Source organism: Grammomys surdaster, unplaced genomic scaffold (assembly GCF_004785775.1).
Source record: "Grammomys surdaster isolate TR1022 unplaced genomic scaffold, NIH_TR_1.0 330, whole genome shotgun sequence".
NCBI classification, from domain to species: Eukaryota; Metazoa; Chordata; class Mammalia; order Rodentia; family Muridae; genus Grammomys; species Grammomys surdaster.
In genome coordinates this window covers 2,258,735-2,279,342 of record NW_021604749.1, presented here as the reverse complement: position 1 = coordinate 2,279,342, position 20,608 = coordinate 2,258,735, and the positions used below count along the sequence as shown (strand labels likewise).

Sequence of the window (20,608 nt, the reverse complement as noted above, 5' to 3'; positions counted from 1 at the left end):
ACACACACACACACACACACACACACACACACACACACACACACACACGATAATTATTTTTAGGGTTAGAGAGATAAGCAGATATTAAGATCACTTGCTGCTTTTGTAGAGGACCTCCTAGCACCAACATGGTAGCTCACAATAGTCAGTAACTTCAGTTCTAGGATATTTGGTGTCCTTTTCTGGCCTCCTTTGGCACCAGGCATATAAGTACACAAGCGTACATGCAGACAGACACTCACACATATAAAAATAATAACTTTAATCCCAGCACTTAAGAGACAGAGGTATGTGAACCTTTTTTTTGTTGTTGTTTTTCGAGACAGGGTTTCTCTGTGTAGCCCGGGCTGTCTTGGAACTCATTCTATAGACCAGGTTGGCCTCAAACTCAGAAATCCGCCTGCCTCTGCCTCCCAAGTGCTGGGATCAAAGGCGTGCGCCACCACCACCACCCCCCCGGCGTCTTTTTATTTTCTTAAAGGGATTTATTTACTTATTTATTTATTTATTTGTTTAACGTATGAATGCTCTACTGAATGTACACTCACATGCTATCAAATGCCCTTTATAGATGGTCATGAGTTAACATGTGGTTGCTGGGAATTGAACTCAGGACCTCTAGAAGAGCAGCCAGTGCTCTTAACTGCTGAGCTATTTCCCCAGCCCCCTCAACTAGTCTTACAGCTGGTTAAGATATCATGTATACTTTGATGATTCCCAAGTGTATTATCTCCACTTCAACCTCTTATACTAAATTCTAGGTTTACTCAATGTCTCTTTTGGATGAGTTGATGCCATCTCACACCCAAATTAGTTACTTTCCTTGTCACTGTGACTAAATACCTGACAGAAACAGCTTAATGGAGAAAATTATTTGGGCTCATTGTTTCAGAAGGTTCAGTGTACCAGCACTGTCTCAGGATGTGATATTCAGTATTTTAATATGTTGATAAGAATGTACTAGTAGTAGGACTGGCAAGATGGCTCAATGGGTAAATTCTGATAGATGACTTTAGTTCAATCTCAGGAAAACACACACACACACACACACACTCAGACCCAGGGGGTGGGGAGGGAGGGAGGGAGGGAGGGAGAGAGAGAGAGAGAGAGAGAGAGAGAGAGAGAGAGAGAGAGAGAGCGCAATCTGTTTGTTCTACATTTCTGTCTCTCATGACCTGTTCTTATCAATTTTGTCCCCAAGTGTTGTCAACCAGTTCTCTTTGTAACACTCACAATGCTCCTCTTTTACCTGAATTGTTACAAAAATTCTTTCCTCTGAAACTAATTCTGTCACCTTTAAGCCTAACCTCTACATTACGGCCAATCTAACTTTACAAGACAGAGCTAAAAATTCACTCAGTTTGTGCTGGGCTAAAAACAGCTTAAGTGGCTAGAGCCCACTATATGTAAAAGATCATTCAACCTTTTCTATAAAGGATCAAATAATAAGGGGTTGAAAAAATGGCTCTGTGGTCAAGACCACTTATTTCTCTTGTAGAGTACCTAGGTTTGATTCCTAGCTCCCACATGGTGGCTCACAACTATCTGTTAACTCCAGTTCTAGGGGACCTGATTGTCTTCTTTTGACTTTCGAAAGCACCAGGCATGTACATGGTACATATACCTGTAGGTATATGTACAGACATAAAATAAGTAAAAAATTTTAAAAAATTAAGTGGTTTGGCTTTGCAAAAATTAAAGCCTACATTCTAACTATTCAACTCTAATATTGGAATATAAAAACATATTAAACAATATGAGCAAATAGGTTTAGTGGGCTAAAAATTCATTTATAAACTATAATGTAGTAACTTATGTCTAATCATGTCAAATGTTTTATTTCATTCCTTTTTAAAATTTTATTTTACATGACATTTTGTCTGCCTGCATGTCTGTGTATCACTTGCACGCCTGTTCCCTGAGAAGGCCAGAAAAGAGTGTTAGGTATCCTGAGACTAGAGTTACATATAGTTGTGAGCCACTATGTAAGTGCTGGGAATCAATGTGGGTCCTATAGAGGACCAGCCAATGCTCTTAACCAGTGGGCCCTCTCTCTAGTACATTTCATTTCACACTTACATGCTATTATAAAACTGCTTACTTCCATGCATCATGCATGGACATTTCTGTTTACAGGCCTTACTCAACTTTTCCTGGATAATTAAAACTGTTTAAGAGTTAGCCAGACAGTTCCTATGAGCCACCAATAAGTTTCATCTGGGTCTGACTGGTTTTCTGAGTCAGAACTCGGAAAGGTTTTAACTATTGCTTTATCTTCTCTTTTTACTTTTTCTTTTATATGCTGGCTAGAGCCCAAGTATGCATGTAACTCGGATGCTTTGGGCTACCCTACTCTTTTTCTAAAGCTCTCCCTACCTGCTGTCCACTGCCATGTGCATGGCTAACACAAAGAATATAGTTTTAAAACATTTAATCTAATTCCAAAACTAGAATTTCAGAGAAGACAGAAATAATCTTTAAGTTCTTATACTAAAACTTACTTCAGTTTGAAGAGCCAGTTCTACTTGGTCGTGATAGGAACCTAAGAGTTCTTCAACAGGGTGTCTGAAAGAAAAACAGGTATCATGGCTGAAGACTATCTTAGACAGAAGTAGCTGTGTTGATCACAGAAAATAAATATATTCATACCCAAAACAGAGTTTGAAAACTTGTAATGAATGTTTTAGATGCTATACCTTGTCATGACTTCTTTATAAGGTTTTTCTATTTGATACAAGTATTTGTTTAAATCCACAGGTGCTTCATCATCTTCTGCCTAAATAAATACATATATACATGTTTAAGAAGAATCAAATATAATAATTTGGTCAGTCTATCAAATTAAGTATAGTTGAATAGATGATGAAATATTAAAAGTAGACTAATTTTTGAGGACTGGCGATAAAATGCTATCAAAACTATTTATAATTGACTCAATATGTTAGTTAATATTAAGAAAATTTCATTTTTTAATTACTTTACTTGGGACTGGAGAGATGGCTCAGGGATTAAGAGTACTTGCTGTTCTTACAGAGGATCTGGATCTGGCTCCTAGCATCCATATGGTGGCTCACAATCATCTGCAATTCCAGTTCCAACAAATCTGGTATGCAGTTCTGGCTTCCATGCATACCAGGCGTGCATAAAGCATACATACATACATACATACATACGTACATACATACATGTAAACACTCAAGCACATTGAATAAAAATAAATCTTTAATTGTTTTATTATTTATTTACTTTTGCAGGCATGTATACAAGGGTGTGTGCATACCTGCATGCAAACATGTGTGCAGACCAGAAGTCAATGTTATATATCTTCCTCTATTGCTTTCTAGCTTATGTTTTAAGACAGGACAGGCTCTTTCCCTGAACTTGGAGCTAATCCATTGGCTACAATGGGCTGGTCAGCCAGCCTGGGAGGTCTGTCATTCTTTTTCTCCTTAGTGCTGGGATTATGGAAATGTTCTGTTATCCCTAGCTTTTTACAGATACTGGGGATCCAAACTCAAGTCTTCAGGCACTTTATCCATTGAGTTACTAGCCCTGTACACCCCTGTTAATTTTAAAGAGAAGGTTTCATGAAACTCAGACTGGCTTTGAACTCTTGACCCTTCTGTCTCCTTCCTGGGATTATCAAAGCATACTACCATATCTGAACAAAACTTTTATTTTTAAAAAGGCATTTTTATTGTGTATGGGTATTTTTTCTGCATCTATGTGTATCTATTGGTGCATCATATATATGCATGATGCATCATGTGTGTACCTGGTGCCCTGAGAGGCCAAAACAGGGTGTTAGATCCCCTAGAACTGAATGAAGTTACAGATGGTTATGGGCTATTGTATGGGTACGGGGAATCAAACCTAGGTCTTCTGGAAGAACAGCCAGTGTACTCTTAACCCCAGAGTCCTCTAGGTAGCCACAAAACTTCTATTTTACAGAGCCAGCAGTATGGCTCAGAGGACAAAGACATTAGTCCCTAAGCCTGATGACCTGAGTTCTATCCTTGGGACTAACATGGTATAAAGAAAGAATCAACTCTCACAAGTTGTCTTCTGACCTAAACACAGCCATATCCTGGCATGTTTGAGTGTACACACACACACACACACACACACACACACACACACACACCATAAATGTAATATATTTCTTAAAAATGGAAAAGATAAATGTTCCTAAATCTAGTTTATGATGAACAAATAAAGTCAAAACTAAGCTGGGCCAGATGGTGCATACCTGTAATCCAGCTACAGCAGCAAATCTGAGGTCAGTATGGTCTACTTAAGGAACTCCAGGACAGCTGGAGCTATGTAGCAAGATCCTATATCTCAAATAATCAATGGAGAAAGAGGGTGGGCAAAAATCTAGGGTGGGACCATATGAGGACGAGATCATTTGAATTTCTGCCTTTCTTTCTCAGTAGGTTTTGTCCCATTCTCTGCTCATCACAACTGAGAAAAGCACTAGTTTCTCCTGCCACTCCACACTATGCAAACATATTCGAGAGAAACTGAAAACCCTTATTTAGTATTCTAACCTCTTTCTTCTTCTTTTTTTCTCTGTTAATTAACCCTGAAATTTTCTTTCCTGTGTAAGACTATTAAATATGAGACTGTGCTCTTGCAATGAACTAGGTAAACTTATCTTTTTCTTTAAAACCTAAATGAAAAAGCAAGGGCTAAGGACATAGCAAAGTTAGTAGAATGACTGGCACAAAGCTCTCAGGTCAGCATGAGTGGCACAAGGTGGTAATCTGTAGCTACACAGTGAGTTCAAAGCCAGTCTGAAATAAAGGAGACTTATCTCCTTCAAATAAATAAATAAATAAATAAATAAATAAATAAATAAATAAATAAATAAGGCAGACTTCATTCTTTCATTTTGCTTTGCAAATTTATACTTGTAGATCTGAGGAATGTGCTACTTAAACTTCCATGACTAAAGATCTGAAGAGATTACTGCTGGAAACAAGTGTATCATCCCATCATCCCAGCCTGGTGCAGAAAAAAATGGAAAACATAGACTGAAAATCTATTAACTATTAGAATTATTCAGACTCACTAAATGAAATTTAGAAACACTTACTGTTCGAGCCAGATTCTGGCACATTGCATTGAAGGCCAAGAGCTGTAATTTAATCTCTGTGTCCCATTTTCGACAATTTTGAATATGTTCATGACTTCCAAGGCAATGATTACTGTTAAAATACATGAATTATCCACCAGTATTATTCTATTCAAATCACAAGTTAATAGACATAAAAGTAAAATACAAATTGTACCTGTATCAGAAATTGAAGAAAATGGTGAAACACTGTTTTTAAATTAACCATAAACATTTAAACAGGAATTTTTCTATATGAGTCAGTAAATATGAAAGAAGATGAAGAGGCAAATAAGAATATAATGCCCCAATCTTTAAAACAATTGGACTAATTTTAAGCTCTAACAAATTACTGAAGTTCATGCAATGATTATTGCAGGCAAATAAAAGTCAGTAATAACTGACTCCTGTATATATAGTAGCTGTATGCCACAAAGGAGAATAAAGTCTAGAAATAATGTGATTACTGGCCTTTTAGAAGAAGGCATTTTATTCTGTTTCTAACCAATCGACTACAACTTTTCACATATAAGGCTATTAAACTTAAGAGAATATCATATCTTTCTTACTACTAAAATCCCACCACTATCTTAGATACAGCATATCTCAACACAAGTTTCAACAATAGGACAAAATATATTTCCTATATTTTATAAATATATAAGAAATAAAAATATAAACGAATGAATGACAGTGTATCACTCTGTAGCTCTGGCTAACCTGTAATTCAATATGCAGACCAGGCTGGCCTCAAGCTCACAGAGATCCAACTGCCTCTGCCTTCCAAGTCCTGGGATTAAAAGCACAAGACACCATGCCTAACATCCAAATATATTTTTAAATTACAAATCTAAATTGAAAAAGATTCTAATTTAAGGTATTAAAAATGAAATTTCCAAAGATACCGCTCAGTAGTTAAATAAACTTACTTCTGTAGAACCTCCTCTTGACCACAAACTTTCAGAATGTAGCTGCCAACATCCACTTGATTCAAGTCATCATGTACCCAGCAAAGGGCTTGCATTATAATTATTTCTACAGTAGAACTCACTGAAAAAGAGTTAGTTATCATTTTCATTTTGCTCATTTACCTCTAAGTATTACTTATAATCTAAGAGAATACTGTACAACAGAAATATAATGCAAATTCAATTTGCAGTCACATGTATTACTTTAAATTTTCTTTGTTTGAGATAGGGTCTGATTATGTACCCCTGTTTGGCCTGGAACTTACTTTGTAGACCACATTGGCCTCAAATTCATTGAAGGGCTAGAGATGGCTCAGCAAGTTAAGAGCACTGGCTGCTCAAATTCTAGCACCACATGACAATTTATAACCAGCTGTAACTCTAGTTCCAAGGGATCCAATACCCTCTTCTGGCCTCCAAGGATACTAGGCATGCAAAATGAAAAGCACACAGGCAAAACACTCACAAATTAAAAAAAAAAAAAAAAGACAGGTTCATCTGCCTCTACCCCTTGGCTCAACCACTTAAATTTTTCTAATAGCCACGAAAACAGAAAAAGAAGCTAACCTGGGAAGTAAGCAAGGAGGCAAAGACTTTGTGTGGGGGTTGGGGGCACACGTGCAGACTGACCTTGAACTTCTGATACTTGTTTCTGCATCCTAAGTGTTGGGGTTATAGGTGTGTACCATGATGCCTAGTTTATATGGTGCTGAGAATCAATAAAGCTTATCTTATGGATGCTAGACAAGCACTCTACCAACTAATCGACATCTCTAGTTTTGCAAAACTAATTTTAATAATATATTTTATTTAGTCTAATATATTAAGAATATTAGTTTAGAGGCAGGAGTATCATGAGTTTAGTCTAGTCTGAGTTACATAAGAAGACCCTATCTTAAACAATAAACTGTGTTGATATATGATTTTTCACATTGTTAGTATTTTTTAAATTACTGAAATATTTTACACTTGTATTTATATATTTTTAGACTAAGGCTCTGAATTCTAGTGTATATTTTGGACCTACAGCATGTACCAATCTAGATGAGCCACATTTTAAGGGCTCCACAGCCTCTATTAACTGTTAAGGCAGTGAAGACCTAAATAAAGTAAGTCACATCAATATTACAGATTCCTTCAAATAGGGCAGTAGTCAGCAGTACATAACAAGCAGTGTCTTAAAACAAATGATAAAGAAAAAAGAATTACTACTTTAGATATTTGTATAGTAAATTTTCCAATGAAGAAAAAAAAAATAGAACAAGTAGGCAGTCGTACTCTTGCAAATATGACAACGAAGAGAAAATTACAGTTTTCAATTTTTTCTTAGATCAGAAATATATGAGTGTTTTGTGCATATATATACATGTATGTATGTATGTATGTATGTATGTATGTATGTATGTATGTATGTATGTATATGCACCACATGACAACAGAGGTCCGAAAAGAGTGTCAGAACACTTGGGACTGGGGTTGAAGCCACACTGCAAGGGCTCCAAAGCCTCCATAAGCTGTTAGATAGTGAGCAGCAATGTGGGTGCTGGAAATTGAACCTAGGTCCTCTGTAAGAGCAACAAGTGCTCTTAACCACTGAGCTAACTTTGCAACCCCAAATTAAAGTTTTTTATATCTATTTCTATACTTAAAACTTTCATGTTCAACTCTTTAAAAAAGATTTATTTATTTATTTATTTATTTAATGTATATAAGCACACTGTCCTTGAAACACCAGAAGAGGGCATCAGATCCAATTACAGCTGGTTGTAAGCCACCATGTGGCTTCATGACCTTTGGAAGAGCAGCCAGTGCTCTTAACCGTGGAGCCATCTCTCCAGACGCCATGTTCAACTTTTATCCCACCGCCCCCCAAGACAGGGTTTCTCTGTGTAGCTCTGGATGTCCTACTAGTTCTACAGATCAGGCCGACTTCAAACTTACAGAGATCCACCTGACTCTGTCTCCTGAGTGCTGGGATTAAAGGTGTGCACCACTACCACTCCCTCAATCCCTCATCCCAGCCATCAATCTTTTATTTTCTTGGCAGTGCGTGACACTGTAACCCAGGCTGGTCTTGAAATCATAACAATCCTGCCTCAGTTTCTAAATGTTAGGATTACTGGCATCAGCCACCAGTTGGGCTGCCTGCTCTTAAACTACATGAATACTAGTGACTTCAAAAGCTTCTATGTACTAAAATATCTTATAAAATAGCTCTATTTTTCAATAGATTCAAAACAAACAAAAACATATACTCTGATCTATACTTCTATCATATTGCTTACATTTTTTCCAGTTCTAAGGATTAAACACAGGGCCTTACTCATATTAAGCAAGAACTGTACTACTGACCTATATACCTTCAGTCCAGTTCCAGAGATATACATTATACATATGCACTTATAACTAATCAATAGATATTTATAATACATTCTGAGCTTAATCAGACTGATGAAATTAAGATTGATACAAATCAACATTTGCTATCAGTTTTTACTCATGCTTAATTTCAAAGCACCACCTGTTGACTCTTTTTAAAAACTTAATATTCTTACTGCATTCTAAATTTAAATGACTTAAAAGGAGTAATTTTCCTTTAGAAATTAAAGAATGACTGTTATAGTTGGCTAACATTTTCTGTATCAGATTTACATTTTTTCAAACAGATTTCCAAAAGTACAAAGCTAACAGGTATTCAAATATTGGACCCATTGCTAGTTACAACAATTAAAGAAAAAAAAGAAAGCCTTCAGTCTTAGACTAAATTACTACTTTAAGAATAGGAAACTTAATTCACCATTCAAATCCTACTTAAATAAAACACACTATAAATAAATCCAGGACACAGTTCTAGAAAGGATATTTACACCAAAGGGAACTACCTTCCCTGCAGAGGAGATTAGAAGTGATCTGAAGGTTCATGTCACTGACAGCTCTCTATAAGAAAGTACTTTTCTTGCCATAAAAGTAGAGGAAAGTATTATTATTAGTTTTGATGGCTAATGCTTTTGGGCCTTAGCTAAAAACCAATTTATTATATTCAGAGAAAAGTCCTGCAATGACCTGGTTCCCTTATCCAGAAAATTTCCCAAATAAATGCAGTAATTTTAAAAGGAAACCTAATGACAAAAAATTTGGTTTACGAGAAGAAAAAATATATTGACATTGAAAACATTTTATTCCTAGTCAACACAATACTTACCATCACATGTAAAAGTAACTGGTAGTTGAAAGCCTTCAATTTCAATGGAGACCTTCACACTGGCATTTTCTCCACACATGTTTCTTTGCACTGTGACTGGGCTTAACAAATAGCCTGGGTTTGTGCACTGATCAGTATATGGAAATTTGGTCTTCAATCTGTTCATGAGAAAGAAGATATTAAATATGTTTTTGTTTTTTTTTTTTTTTAGTTTCTTTAAAGTTGCATTTGAGAACCCTGAACATGCTTTCAGCTACTCAGAGCAGCTCATGAGAATGGCAATGAATGAACTCCTGTTAAAACTCCAAACACCAGCACGTGCCTTTTAAATGAAAGGGAAACAAGAAAAAAGAAGAAATTAACTAGTACCAGAATATCTTTGGTAACACTGTCAACAAGATCCAGGCATTCCAGAGAGGGCCAGCATCAAATGAAGTTCTCTGCTTTAGATTCTTAAGCCGCATGATGCAGTTACATAAAGTGGTCTGTTATAAATGAATTATTAACGACATAAAAAATGTAACTAAACTGTAAATATCTAAGAGGGATAAGAAGTTTCTGTCCTTTCAAAATATTTTTTCTAAGTGAAACTTTTTTTTTCCTGGAAACACTGTGGTTATAAGACAAGGGCGGGAAATGGATTTTCTTAGTGCTACAAGGCTTTACGGTAAGTGCTACGAGGGTACTTTAAAAGTCAGGGTCACATGCAAAGGTATTCATAGGAGCAACGCACTTAGATGTAAATCCATGAATGTAGTATGTGGCACATCTCCAGGCATGACTGGCATTATGGGTATGAGAAGGGAGACAGTGAGATGGCTCCGTGTATAACAGTGCTTGCCACCAAACCTGAAAACCTGAGTCAGTCTCTGGGACTCATATGGTAGAAGAAGAGAACCAACTCCTGCCTGGCATTCTCTAATCTTCACATCTTTACAATCTTTATAAACTTTATGACAACCCCAAGAAATAAACACACACACTTGCCATGGAATGTCCACTGACACATAACTCACACTCACTCATATACACATAAGCACACACAATGAACAAATAAACAAATGTAATCAACATTTTTTAAGAAAGGGGGAGATTTACACTGTCAGTGCATGCTGGAAAAACTGTCACAGGCCCTAGTAACTGACTTTTTCCTGGAGGTTTGTAACAGGTTCCAGTCCCCTTACATAATCAGTTTTTCTTTTCTTTTTTTGCAGTGCTGGGATTGAACCTAAGGCCTCATACATACTAGGAACCTATGCATATACACCACGATATATATTTAGCCAACATCTGTTTTTCATGAGGCCTTAAATGGAATGCATGCTGGAAATACTGTCTATGTGCTTCTATAACTAGTAAACAATTTGGAACTTTCGAGACGGCTCAGTTCTTCCAACAGACCCAGGTTCAATTCCCAGTACCCACATGGCAACCACAACTGTTTGTAATTTCAGTCCCAGAGGATCTGGAATAGATATATATACAAGCAAAACACCAATGCACATAAAAATAAATAAATCTTTAAAAAATAGTAAATGGTTCAAGGCACATATCAAGAATAAAACAGTTTGAAAAGAGAAGAGCAAATGTAACAGTCAATACAAAACTTGTAAGGCAGACTACTTGATTTTGAACCTTATTTTACTATTTGTTGGCTGCATAAATGCAGTTAAGTTACTGACATTATCTTGCTTCAGAGTAATATGACCATTTATTTCTCAGGATTGTCATAAGAATATGTAAAATAAATTATGAAGCATTTAGTCCCTAGTACATAACAAATACTGTAAATATTTTATAAAATAAATGTGGTTCTACATTGTGATCTCAGAAGACACACACACAGGATCCAATATTAAAAAGATAAAATATGAAACTGGAGAGCTAGTTCAAATAGAGAGAGACTGAAAGTGGTTAAAAGTTTATATCGTTCTTGAAGAGTACCCAAGTTTGATTCCCAACACTTATGCCAGGTGGCTCACAATTACCTATAATTCAGCTAGCTCCAGGTGATCCAATGACTCTGGCCTTTACTGGCATCAGCATTCACATGTACATAACTACACACAAACTGTATGTGTATGTCTGTGTGTCTGTATGTATTTTACAAAAAAGTTGAAATGTGATCAAAGTGATATGAGCTGAATTGATATTGGTACTATATTACATGGGGACACTGTAAGATACTTAGTTGCTTCCAAGTTTATCCCTTCATAACACAATAAACTTATAATTGTGTAATAAGCCAATTACAAAATGGCTTATTGTGGGACTGCATAAGGGTATCTTGGTTCTTGGCTGGGCATAGGCTTGGAACCCCGAGACTCCAGGGGAGAAACTGCAGGTGTTCCACCACGTCCCCAGAACCCAGAGTCCTGACGTCGTGCAGTCCTGTCTCCATAGACCTACATTGTTCAGTCACCTAGGCCACTATAGCCCCTCCCAAAGTGCACAGGTAGAGTGACTACAGGCCTCAGGCCCTAGGGATTTACATACTAATGAAGGCCAGAGGGCGTAGCAAATTAAGCATTCTTCCCCATCAACTCAGGTCTGCCCTGAGTTTCAGGGGGGTACATCCAAATCCATCTACCATCCACCATGAAAATAAACCCTTTTGGAACTAAGGACTTTCTCACATCATTGGGGCCTGCCGTTGCCAAAGCCTCCAGCCTCTGGAACCTTAGACTTTCTCCTGTTTGTGGGATCTGCCGAGTGGAAAGTCTCTGGGACCACCTCCACTGCGGCCTATTTTCCCACAGCTTATTCTTATTATTTCACTCATAATTGGCATTATCCTGTTTGCGGATTTATGAAATAACACTGGACCTTTAATCCCAGCACTCAGGAGGCAGAGGTAGGCAGATCTGAGTTTGAGGCCAGTCTGGTCTATCAAAAGAGTGAGATCCTGTCTCAAAAAATTAAATAGAATTCATAAAATAGAAATATGAAATAGAATTCATAAAATAGATATATCAAATCATGCAGTTATCAAATGAATGAGAATGAAGGACTGTCAGTTCAATGTCATCCTTGGTTCTACAGCAAATTCAAGGTGAAACTGGACTGCAGGAGACAGTACTAAACAAACAAACAATTCAAAGATGAAATCAATTTTTGAAAAGATTTGGAATGTCTTGGAATTAAGACACTATTGTGGGAGAGAGGGCATGATCAATGTTATATGTATGTATGAAATTGTCGCAGTGATACTTTTTACATTCCCTAATAACAAAAAGATCATGACATAGGTATGAAACCTGAATCACATATAAAGAAAATGTAGATATGGAATATAGTTTCTCATTTTGTACTATGGAAACATAGAAGCAGCAGTAACCACAGGCCTGGGCTGGAGCTCCATGCTAGTGTCCTAGATTCAATCTTCATTATTCCAAAACAAGCCTACTATATCAACATTCTTTTAAAAACTTTTCTTTAAACCACAACTACTAAATCTAATAAATTTTATCAAGAAAAAGAAATAAAGAAGCAAATATAATGAAAGGCAGTACTAAGTAAAAGACCTTCACTAGTTCAGTTCTTTAATTTCAATGACAAAAGCATAACAACCAAAGTCCAGGCCTAAGGCACTGAGCTGTTAAAACAGATAGATGTATTGTAATTTCAACTGTAAGCACACACAACACTCTAATAGACTGATGCTGATTTCACAGCTTTATCAAAATGATTACATGAATGTTTTTAGAAGACATTTAAAAAGCACGAACTGAGTATTATGAATGTAGCTCAGCAGCTGTGTGCATGCTTGGTTCAATCCCCTGAAAGGTGAGACATTGTAGAAAATTATAAATGAGGCTAGCCTGAGCTACAAAGCCAGTTTTAGTCTCAAATGGGGAGTGAGAAAGAGAGCCAAGAACCTTAGTGTTAGTGGTACAGTGCTTGTCTGGCATATGTGAGGTTCAGGGTTCAACTCTCAGCATTGGGGGAAGGTCTGAGAGTGTGGGTGGAAGTTGTGAGGAAACTGCTGGAAAAAAAAGGAGTCACTTTTGAGGAAACATGCTGAGTCTCCATGTTTCCAGAGCAAACAAGAAAAATTCCTAGAACATAGCTTCAGAAACCTCTAGTTCTTATTGTTCTGATAATTGCTGCAACCATACTATGTATTATTGGATATCTGAGAATGAGAACTCATTTTCTATTTGGTTCATCTAAAGTCACATATTATATAAGCTACTCTGAGCATAAATATGTATAATATAAATAAATACAGCAGCCTCCTTATTTAGCTCTAGTTACTGTCCTGTCAATTATGATCTGAAAATACTTTGAGTAAGCAAAAAGAAAAATCTGCGACCTAATAAGGCAAGGAAAAAAAATCATGTGCTCAGGATGCTAAGATTGATGGTAAATTATTCCCTATCATATAAAAATTACTATTTTTTAACTTAAAAACTTATCTGAGGGGGGTTGGAGAGTTGGCTCACAGTGACTAAAAGCACTTTATGTTCTTGCAGATGAGCAGGTTCAATTCCCAGCACCCGTATGGCAGGCAGCTCACAACTGTCTGTAACTCCAACCACAGGAGGATCCAACACCCTCTTCTGGCACAGGGCATGCACATGGTATACTTACATACATGCAGGCAAAACACTCATCACACATAAAATAATGTCAATTTAAAATTTTATTTACTGTTTTTAATTTATGTGGGAAAGGGGCTTATAGTTGGAGGCCAGAAAACAACCAGAAGGAGTAGATTCCAGGAATCAAACTTGAGTCATCAGCCTGAGGGCAGGCACCTTTACCTACTAAGCCACCTGAGTGACCCCTATAAACTTATTATCTTCAGACACATATATTCTACAAAATGGAGCTTATGTCAGTATTTGTTTTCAGACATCCACTGAAGAGTTATGAATGTAGCTGTCCTAGCCAAAGAAGGACTACTGTAATCACTTTTTTGGGAGGTTTGTGATAACAGCTCTACAACTCAAAAGGCAGATCATAAAGAACTTAATCTTCCAACTTGCAAAGCTTAAATGTAGTACTTAGTAAAAAGCAGTATGAAGGAAACCATATAGCACTTGTTTGGGAAAAAAAGAAATTATGTAAGAAATATAACAGATTATTTCCATAATGGTAAAGATTACTCCTAAATCATTAACCAAAATGGCACATATACTCAAAAATAATCTGAGGCCCCGATGGCCTGCTTAAGAAGGAGATCTTTTTACTGAAGATAGCTCTAGATTCAGAATGAATCCCCTCGTGGTAATTGCTTTCCTTGCATGAGAGACTTTGTCCTCTCAGCCTCAACTGCTACTTCAGTCTTTTGCATAACTTTCCTCTGTCTGGCTAAGAATCATTTTTCCTCTCTGCCAACAAAAGCATCAGAATATAGTCAGTTACCATATTCCCTCTCTTAAGTCCCATTAACAACAGGAGAAAATGAAGTTAAAGTACATGGAGGTTGAATGTGGTAAGAAAAGGAAAGAAAGAAAAGAGAAAGACAGAAAGTCTGAAGAAGGGTCTGAAGGGAGGAGTAAATTGTAAATTTGAGCCTTTATGTTGGCAGATCTATAAGACCTATAAGACTTGAGAAATACAGGCAAAGGATCCAAGTTCAAGTTCATATTTCAATGTACATCAGATATATTCAACATATTGACATATTCAAACATTCAATATGTTGACTATAGCCGATATATTCATAAATATGAATAAACCAACTCCAAATTTTAAAATTTTAAATAAAAAAACAGAATTTAAAAATTAAAAAAAAATTAATTCAAAGCAGCAGCGATGGTACATATCTGTTACTCCAGCACTAGGAAAGCTGAGGCAGAACTATCTTGAGTTCAAGGACAGTATAGCCTATATAGTATGTTCTAGCCTAGCAGGGACTACAGAGTGAGTGCTTCCCTGATTTCTAAAACAAAACAGAGATGGCAAGATAGTTTAGCAGCCAAGTGTTTTTGATGCACAAACCTGACAACTTGAGTTTGTTCCCCAGACCCCACAGAAGAATGTAACACATGCCCTATACAATCACGTAATGGAAACAAACATTTAACCAGAGGCAAAGAAGATGTGGCTCTGTACTGACAGCAGAGAAAACTTTATTAGGGTATTTTTTTGAACTCAGTTTTTCCATCTGTAAAGAATATGGTACAAAGGCTGAAAATAAAGCTCTAACTTGGTATAGAGCCTGCCTAACATGATTGAGGCCCTGGATTCCATCCCCAGTACTGCAGAAAACTAGATGTGGTAGCTCATGACTGTAATCCTAGCCCTTGATAGAAGCAGGAACATCTAAAGTTCAAGATCATCTTCAGCTACAGAGGAATTTGAAGCCAGCCTGGGCTAGAAACCCCTCTCAAACAATAATAACAAAACAAAAAATAATACTGTCCAATACATACAAGAGTGAGAAAATATTTAAAAGCTATATTTTTAAATAAATGGGATAGCATTCTGAATGCTAGATAGTTTGTGAGAAAATGGGCATAGTTTTGTATTCCTATAAACCTAGAACTCATGAGACTGAGGCAGGAAGACTGAGAGTTTGAGGCCAGCCTGGGCTACAAAGTGAAACAGTGTCTCCTAAAACAAAACAAACACACATATACACATACACACATACACATACACACACACACACACACACACTACATACATAAGTGTATTTTTTTGAGAAGATGGAAGTTTGTCTAAAAACAAAACAAGACACTTTCTAGGAATATGGAAGTACATATGCAAGGCAAATCTTCACTTGTTAATAGAGGATCAGAAATCCATTCCTGGCTTCATTTTTTTTCCCTTAAATATTTAGAAGCCTGTCAAGTAAAGATCTATATTCATCTGTGGCTTATGGTATGTGCCAATGAACTGTTTGCTTCAAAATTTTAGCCACAGGAAAAAAATAATTTAAAAAAAAACTTAAATTTTAGGATTGGCATTAAGTAACAACTTTTGGTTTTTGTTTTGTTCGTTTTTGAAACAAGGTTTCACTGTGTAGCCTTGGCTGGCCTGGAACTTAGAGATATACTGCCTCTGCCTTACTCATCTCTGAAGTTTTTTGTTTTAAAGAATCTGTAAATTTATAAAGAAAATTCCTTACTTCATAATGGATTGACAAAAAGCTGCCACCTCCTCATTCTGTACTTCAAATTCTTGTAGAAGAGAGCTTCCAGTTGGCAAACTACTGGTCCCATTTGGGTCTTTCTGTAATCAAAAAAGTGGTTTTATTTTAAAAGTCAAAGATCTCCAAAATGCTACATAGTAGCACCCCACAAGCCAGTTTTATGAAGCTGTACAAAATTAGAGAGATAAGGTGAATCATTTAAGTAGGAGAGCTTTCTATTAGCTTTAACACAGCATCTTATCCTATAACTCAGGCAGTCCTCAGACTTTCAGTGATCCTCCTGTCTTAGCTTCACAAACACAGGAATTACAAACATGAACTACTACAACTGGCTAAAAAAACACCTATTTTTTAACATACACTTTGGCATACAGTTGAGGCAGGAAGCTCTCCAACTCAAGGCCAGCCTATATGTAATCAAGAACTCATCTCAGAAAAACAAAGAACAAAAAAACAAACACAAGAAAAAGGGAAACTCTATCCTGGTAAAACACCAACTAAGCCTGGTTTTAACTCACTCTTTTTTTTTTTTTAATTGATATAGAACAGTAAAGACTTTTCCATTTGAAACACTTCAATAAGCTAGCAGCTGAATACTGTCATCTGTTTTAAGAAAAAGAAGCGAGCAAGTTCATTTGGGACTCTAATAAACCAGGATGTGTATATATTCAACTCAAGTTTCAAGTGCCAAGAGAACTGGCATCTTATGTAGAGAATGAGTTTTAAAAGAATGTATTGTTTTTCTATGTTAATAAGGATACACAAAGATCCTAACAGTCTTTTATAAGTTATATTTCACCAGAATTTGTTTGCAGTAGAGAGATCAATTTACCACCCAATAACAGTCAAATAGTAGAGTTCACTTACAGGTATTTAACAGACAACATAGAAATATTTGACTTAGTACAAATTTCAAATATAAATTTCCTTTAAAATTAGGAATAGTTTCAACCCAAATGAAATGAATAAAGAGTCAAAGTTTTAGCTCAGTAGCAGAGACATGGCATAGACCCTGGGTTCAATAGTCCATATGGCAATCAGTAAATGAATAATAAAAAATAAGTGGGAACAGAAAGATGGCTCAGCAAGTAAAAGTACTTGCTACCAAGCATAGAAGCTTGAGTCTAATCCCACATGCTGGAAAGAGATAAGTGATTTTTGAAAACTGTCTACTGACTTTTTTTGTGCATGTATACACATACTCTAAATAAATATAAAAATAAATAAACAGCATATAAACTTCAAAAATCAATAGATTTCAATAATCTTGGTGTCTATGAAGATGCTTAAGTAAAAAATTTAAGGGCAACATGAACAAAACTCTAGCTAAAAAAAAAATAGATCCTTACAATAAAAATTCCTAACACAGCTAGCTAGGCATGGTGGCTCTCAACTGGAAAGGGAATCTGGAATTCCAGGCCAGCCTGGGTTCTATAGAGTGAGACCCTATCTCAAAAGACAAAAATTACCACACCAAAACAAACCTAACAGTTAAATATCCATCCTCATTTACCCCTCACTTCATCCGTTGAAGCTGTCTTTCTTTCTGTTTTGTGATGGACCTTCTTCATGGTATTTACTCCCTTGAAGACTGCTGAATAATGGGCCCATATTAGAGAATGCAGACCTCTCAGCTAACCAAGAGACAAAAGTTCTTCTAAGGGCCAATGTCCTCACAGCTACTTTGTACGCAGGTGCACCAGCTCAGTACTGTGGACTGTGATCTACTCCTGAAATTGCAGTTTCACTAAAACAGGATACTTGTACAGGATATTCAGTATTTTCCATAAAACCTGTTATATTGTTAAAGTCTCTTTTAAATTGTACGAAAAGTTTGTTCAGGATTGCTAATAAATAACAACATGCTAGGAAAGCTGAACTTCTTTGTTGTACCCATAACAATCTTAATTATCAATATTAGTATTATAGAAATAAGCACTGTAACAAACAGACTTTAGTTCTCTAAACAGATCTAACCGGGCTACTCTACATGGTTCAGAAGGTAAAATGCTGTCTCCCCAAACCTGGTCCAAGTTTGGATCTTAAGCACCCAGGGAAAAGCAATAGTACTCATTTCTGTAATCACTGCAGAAATGACAAGGAAGATGAGAAGTGGAAACTGAGAATCCTTGAGAAGTTCACAGCCACCTAGCCTGGTGTAGAGAACAGTGAAACCCTGTCTCAAACAAAGTGGAAGGTGACATAAAACTCTGCTGACCTCCACAAGTGTACCACAGTACAAGTGGCTCACACACATGAACATGCACACAAAATTATATTATATTTTTTATATATTACACAATAATACAATTATATTACAAGTTAAATTTTTAAAAAATGCAAATTTAATTAAAAAAAAAGTGCAAATAGCCACTGTCTATTCCAATCTTACTTGTCTAATCTTTCTTTCTTTTTTTTTGGGGGGGGGGATTTCGAGACAGGGTTTCTCTGTGTAGCCCAGGCTGTCCTGGAACTCACTCTGTAGACCAGGCTGGCCTCGAACTCAGAAATCCACCTGCCTCTGCCTCCCAAGTGCTGGGATTAAAGGCGTGCATCACCACTGCCCGGCTTGTCTAACCTTTCTACTGAGTTCTATGGTGCAGTTAGCTTTAATTGTATCCTGTTTGTCCAAAACACAATGGGGCTTACCCTTGCTCTGAATTTTCTCTTTGCCTAAAACATCTTCCTCATCATTTACCCTTATACCTTGTTAAAAAACAAGAACAAAAAGAACCCTATCAGATTTTTAGGGCATAGTGAATGGCATTTCTACATGCTTACTATAAAGTATGATATAACCGCCATTCCCACTCTTGAAGCACTACCCGCCCCCCCCCTCGTGTGTGTGTGTGTGTGTGGTGTTTGTGCTCATGTTGAGACCAGAAGTTGCTATCATCCTCAAACACTGTTCATCTTATTTTCTGAGACAGAATCTCTCATTGTACTTGGAGTCCACTGTTTTCTTTAACACTGCTAATTGGTGTTATAGATCAGTTCTCTAAACAATGAGATTGACTGATGCCACCCCAACTCCCCATACCTGATGACCCATATTTGGGTTCTCAGTACCTGTGTAAGAGCAGTAGCACTCATTTCTGTCATCTCTGTCAGAGAGCTACCTGTCTACTCCAACCCATGCTGGGGTTACAAGGCAGCCTTTTATATGGGTGACAGGGAATCTGAACTCAGGTATTCATGCTTGTAGATCAAGAATTTTCTATTTAGCTATTTTTCCACCTCTACCCCACCACCTCTAAGTACTTAGTTTGAAGAAAAACCTGTACCATCATATCCTGTTTTTAGTCTTGGTGTAAAATGTCTGAACAAGCACCAAACTAAGTTTTGTATTTTTTTTACAGAACTTCACATCCAGCTAAAAAAGTACACAACCATCAATCAGTTCAACTAGTTGAATATTTTGTTCCCTCTAAAAACATACCACATAACAACAAAACATTTAAAGAATTTAAGAAACTGTGCTTTTTTCAATAATCCCCTAACGGTAACTTCCATTAATATTTAATTCTCTTAAATAAGCTTTTTAAGTTTTTAGAATTATTTTAAAAAGAACTTGCAACAAATACCAACAAGTATTCTATCAGACTCTTCTGTACAAAATCCACAAACATTTGTTTGCTTATTAAGTAGCTTCAATAAATTGATACTATTATAGTTTGTTTTACAGATGGGGATATGGAAGACTTGTCTCATACTCAAAAGTCTCCCTGAAAGGAGGTAAGGGATCACTTGGTGGTGGGGGTTGAGGGGTGTGTATGTACTAGCACTTGGTAGATAGAGGCAGAAGGTTCAAAGGTTCATGTCTAGCTTCAGCTGCACAGAAGTCTGAAGATAGTCTAAAAACTGTCTCAAAACAAACAAAAACCAAAAATAAAATAGGAACCCATCCCAACAAAAACAAACCAGGGAAAACTGGCCTTTGTGGAGGTAATGACATGAACCTGCCCTGCTCAATAGATGCCCAATCTCTTCAATCAAATGTTTAGACTTTTAAATTAAAAAGTGGTTATTTTTCAAGATAGCTTTTATTAAAGAGGTCTTTCCTTTTTTTAAGTCACAGAAGTTCAACTGACTAGACAGAAACAATTTCAGGATAATATAATTAAGGAAGTTTCATGTACACAATGGGTTTAAAAAATATAAAGCTGCCTATGCTCCCTCAGATGCGAACATCAACTTTGTTTTCATTTTGTAGTGTC

At 36.6% G+C, this 20,608-nt stretch overlaps 1 protein-coding gene across 3 annotated transcripts in view; it reads right to left on the bottom strand.

The window, feature by feature from the left end:
- Pik3c2a (phosphatidylinositol-4-phosphate 3-kinase catalytic subunit type 2 alpha) overlaps positions 1-20,608 on the bottom strand; it is a 98,173-nt gene that overhangs the window by 45,824 nt on the left and 31,741 nt on the right. For all 3 annotated transcript variants that reach the window (XM_028778211.1, XM_028778212.1, XM_028778213.1), the window contains 6 exons: positions 16,368-16,471; positions 9,287-9,444; positions 6,046-6,166; positions 5,099-5,210; positions 2,697-2,776; positions 2,502-2,565 (listed from right to left, as the gene is read on the bottom strand). In XM_028778211.1, the coding sequence (XP_028634044.1) occupies positions 2,502-2,565; positions 2,697-2,776; positions 5,099-5,210; positions 6,046-6,166; positions 9,287-9,444; positions 16,368-16,471 (639 nt within the window). The remainder of the gene's footprint in view (positions 1-2,501; positions 2,566-2,696; positions 2,777-5,098; positions 5,211-6,045; positions 6,167-9,286; positions 9,445-16,367; positions 16,472-20,608) is intronic.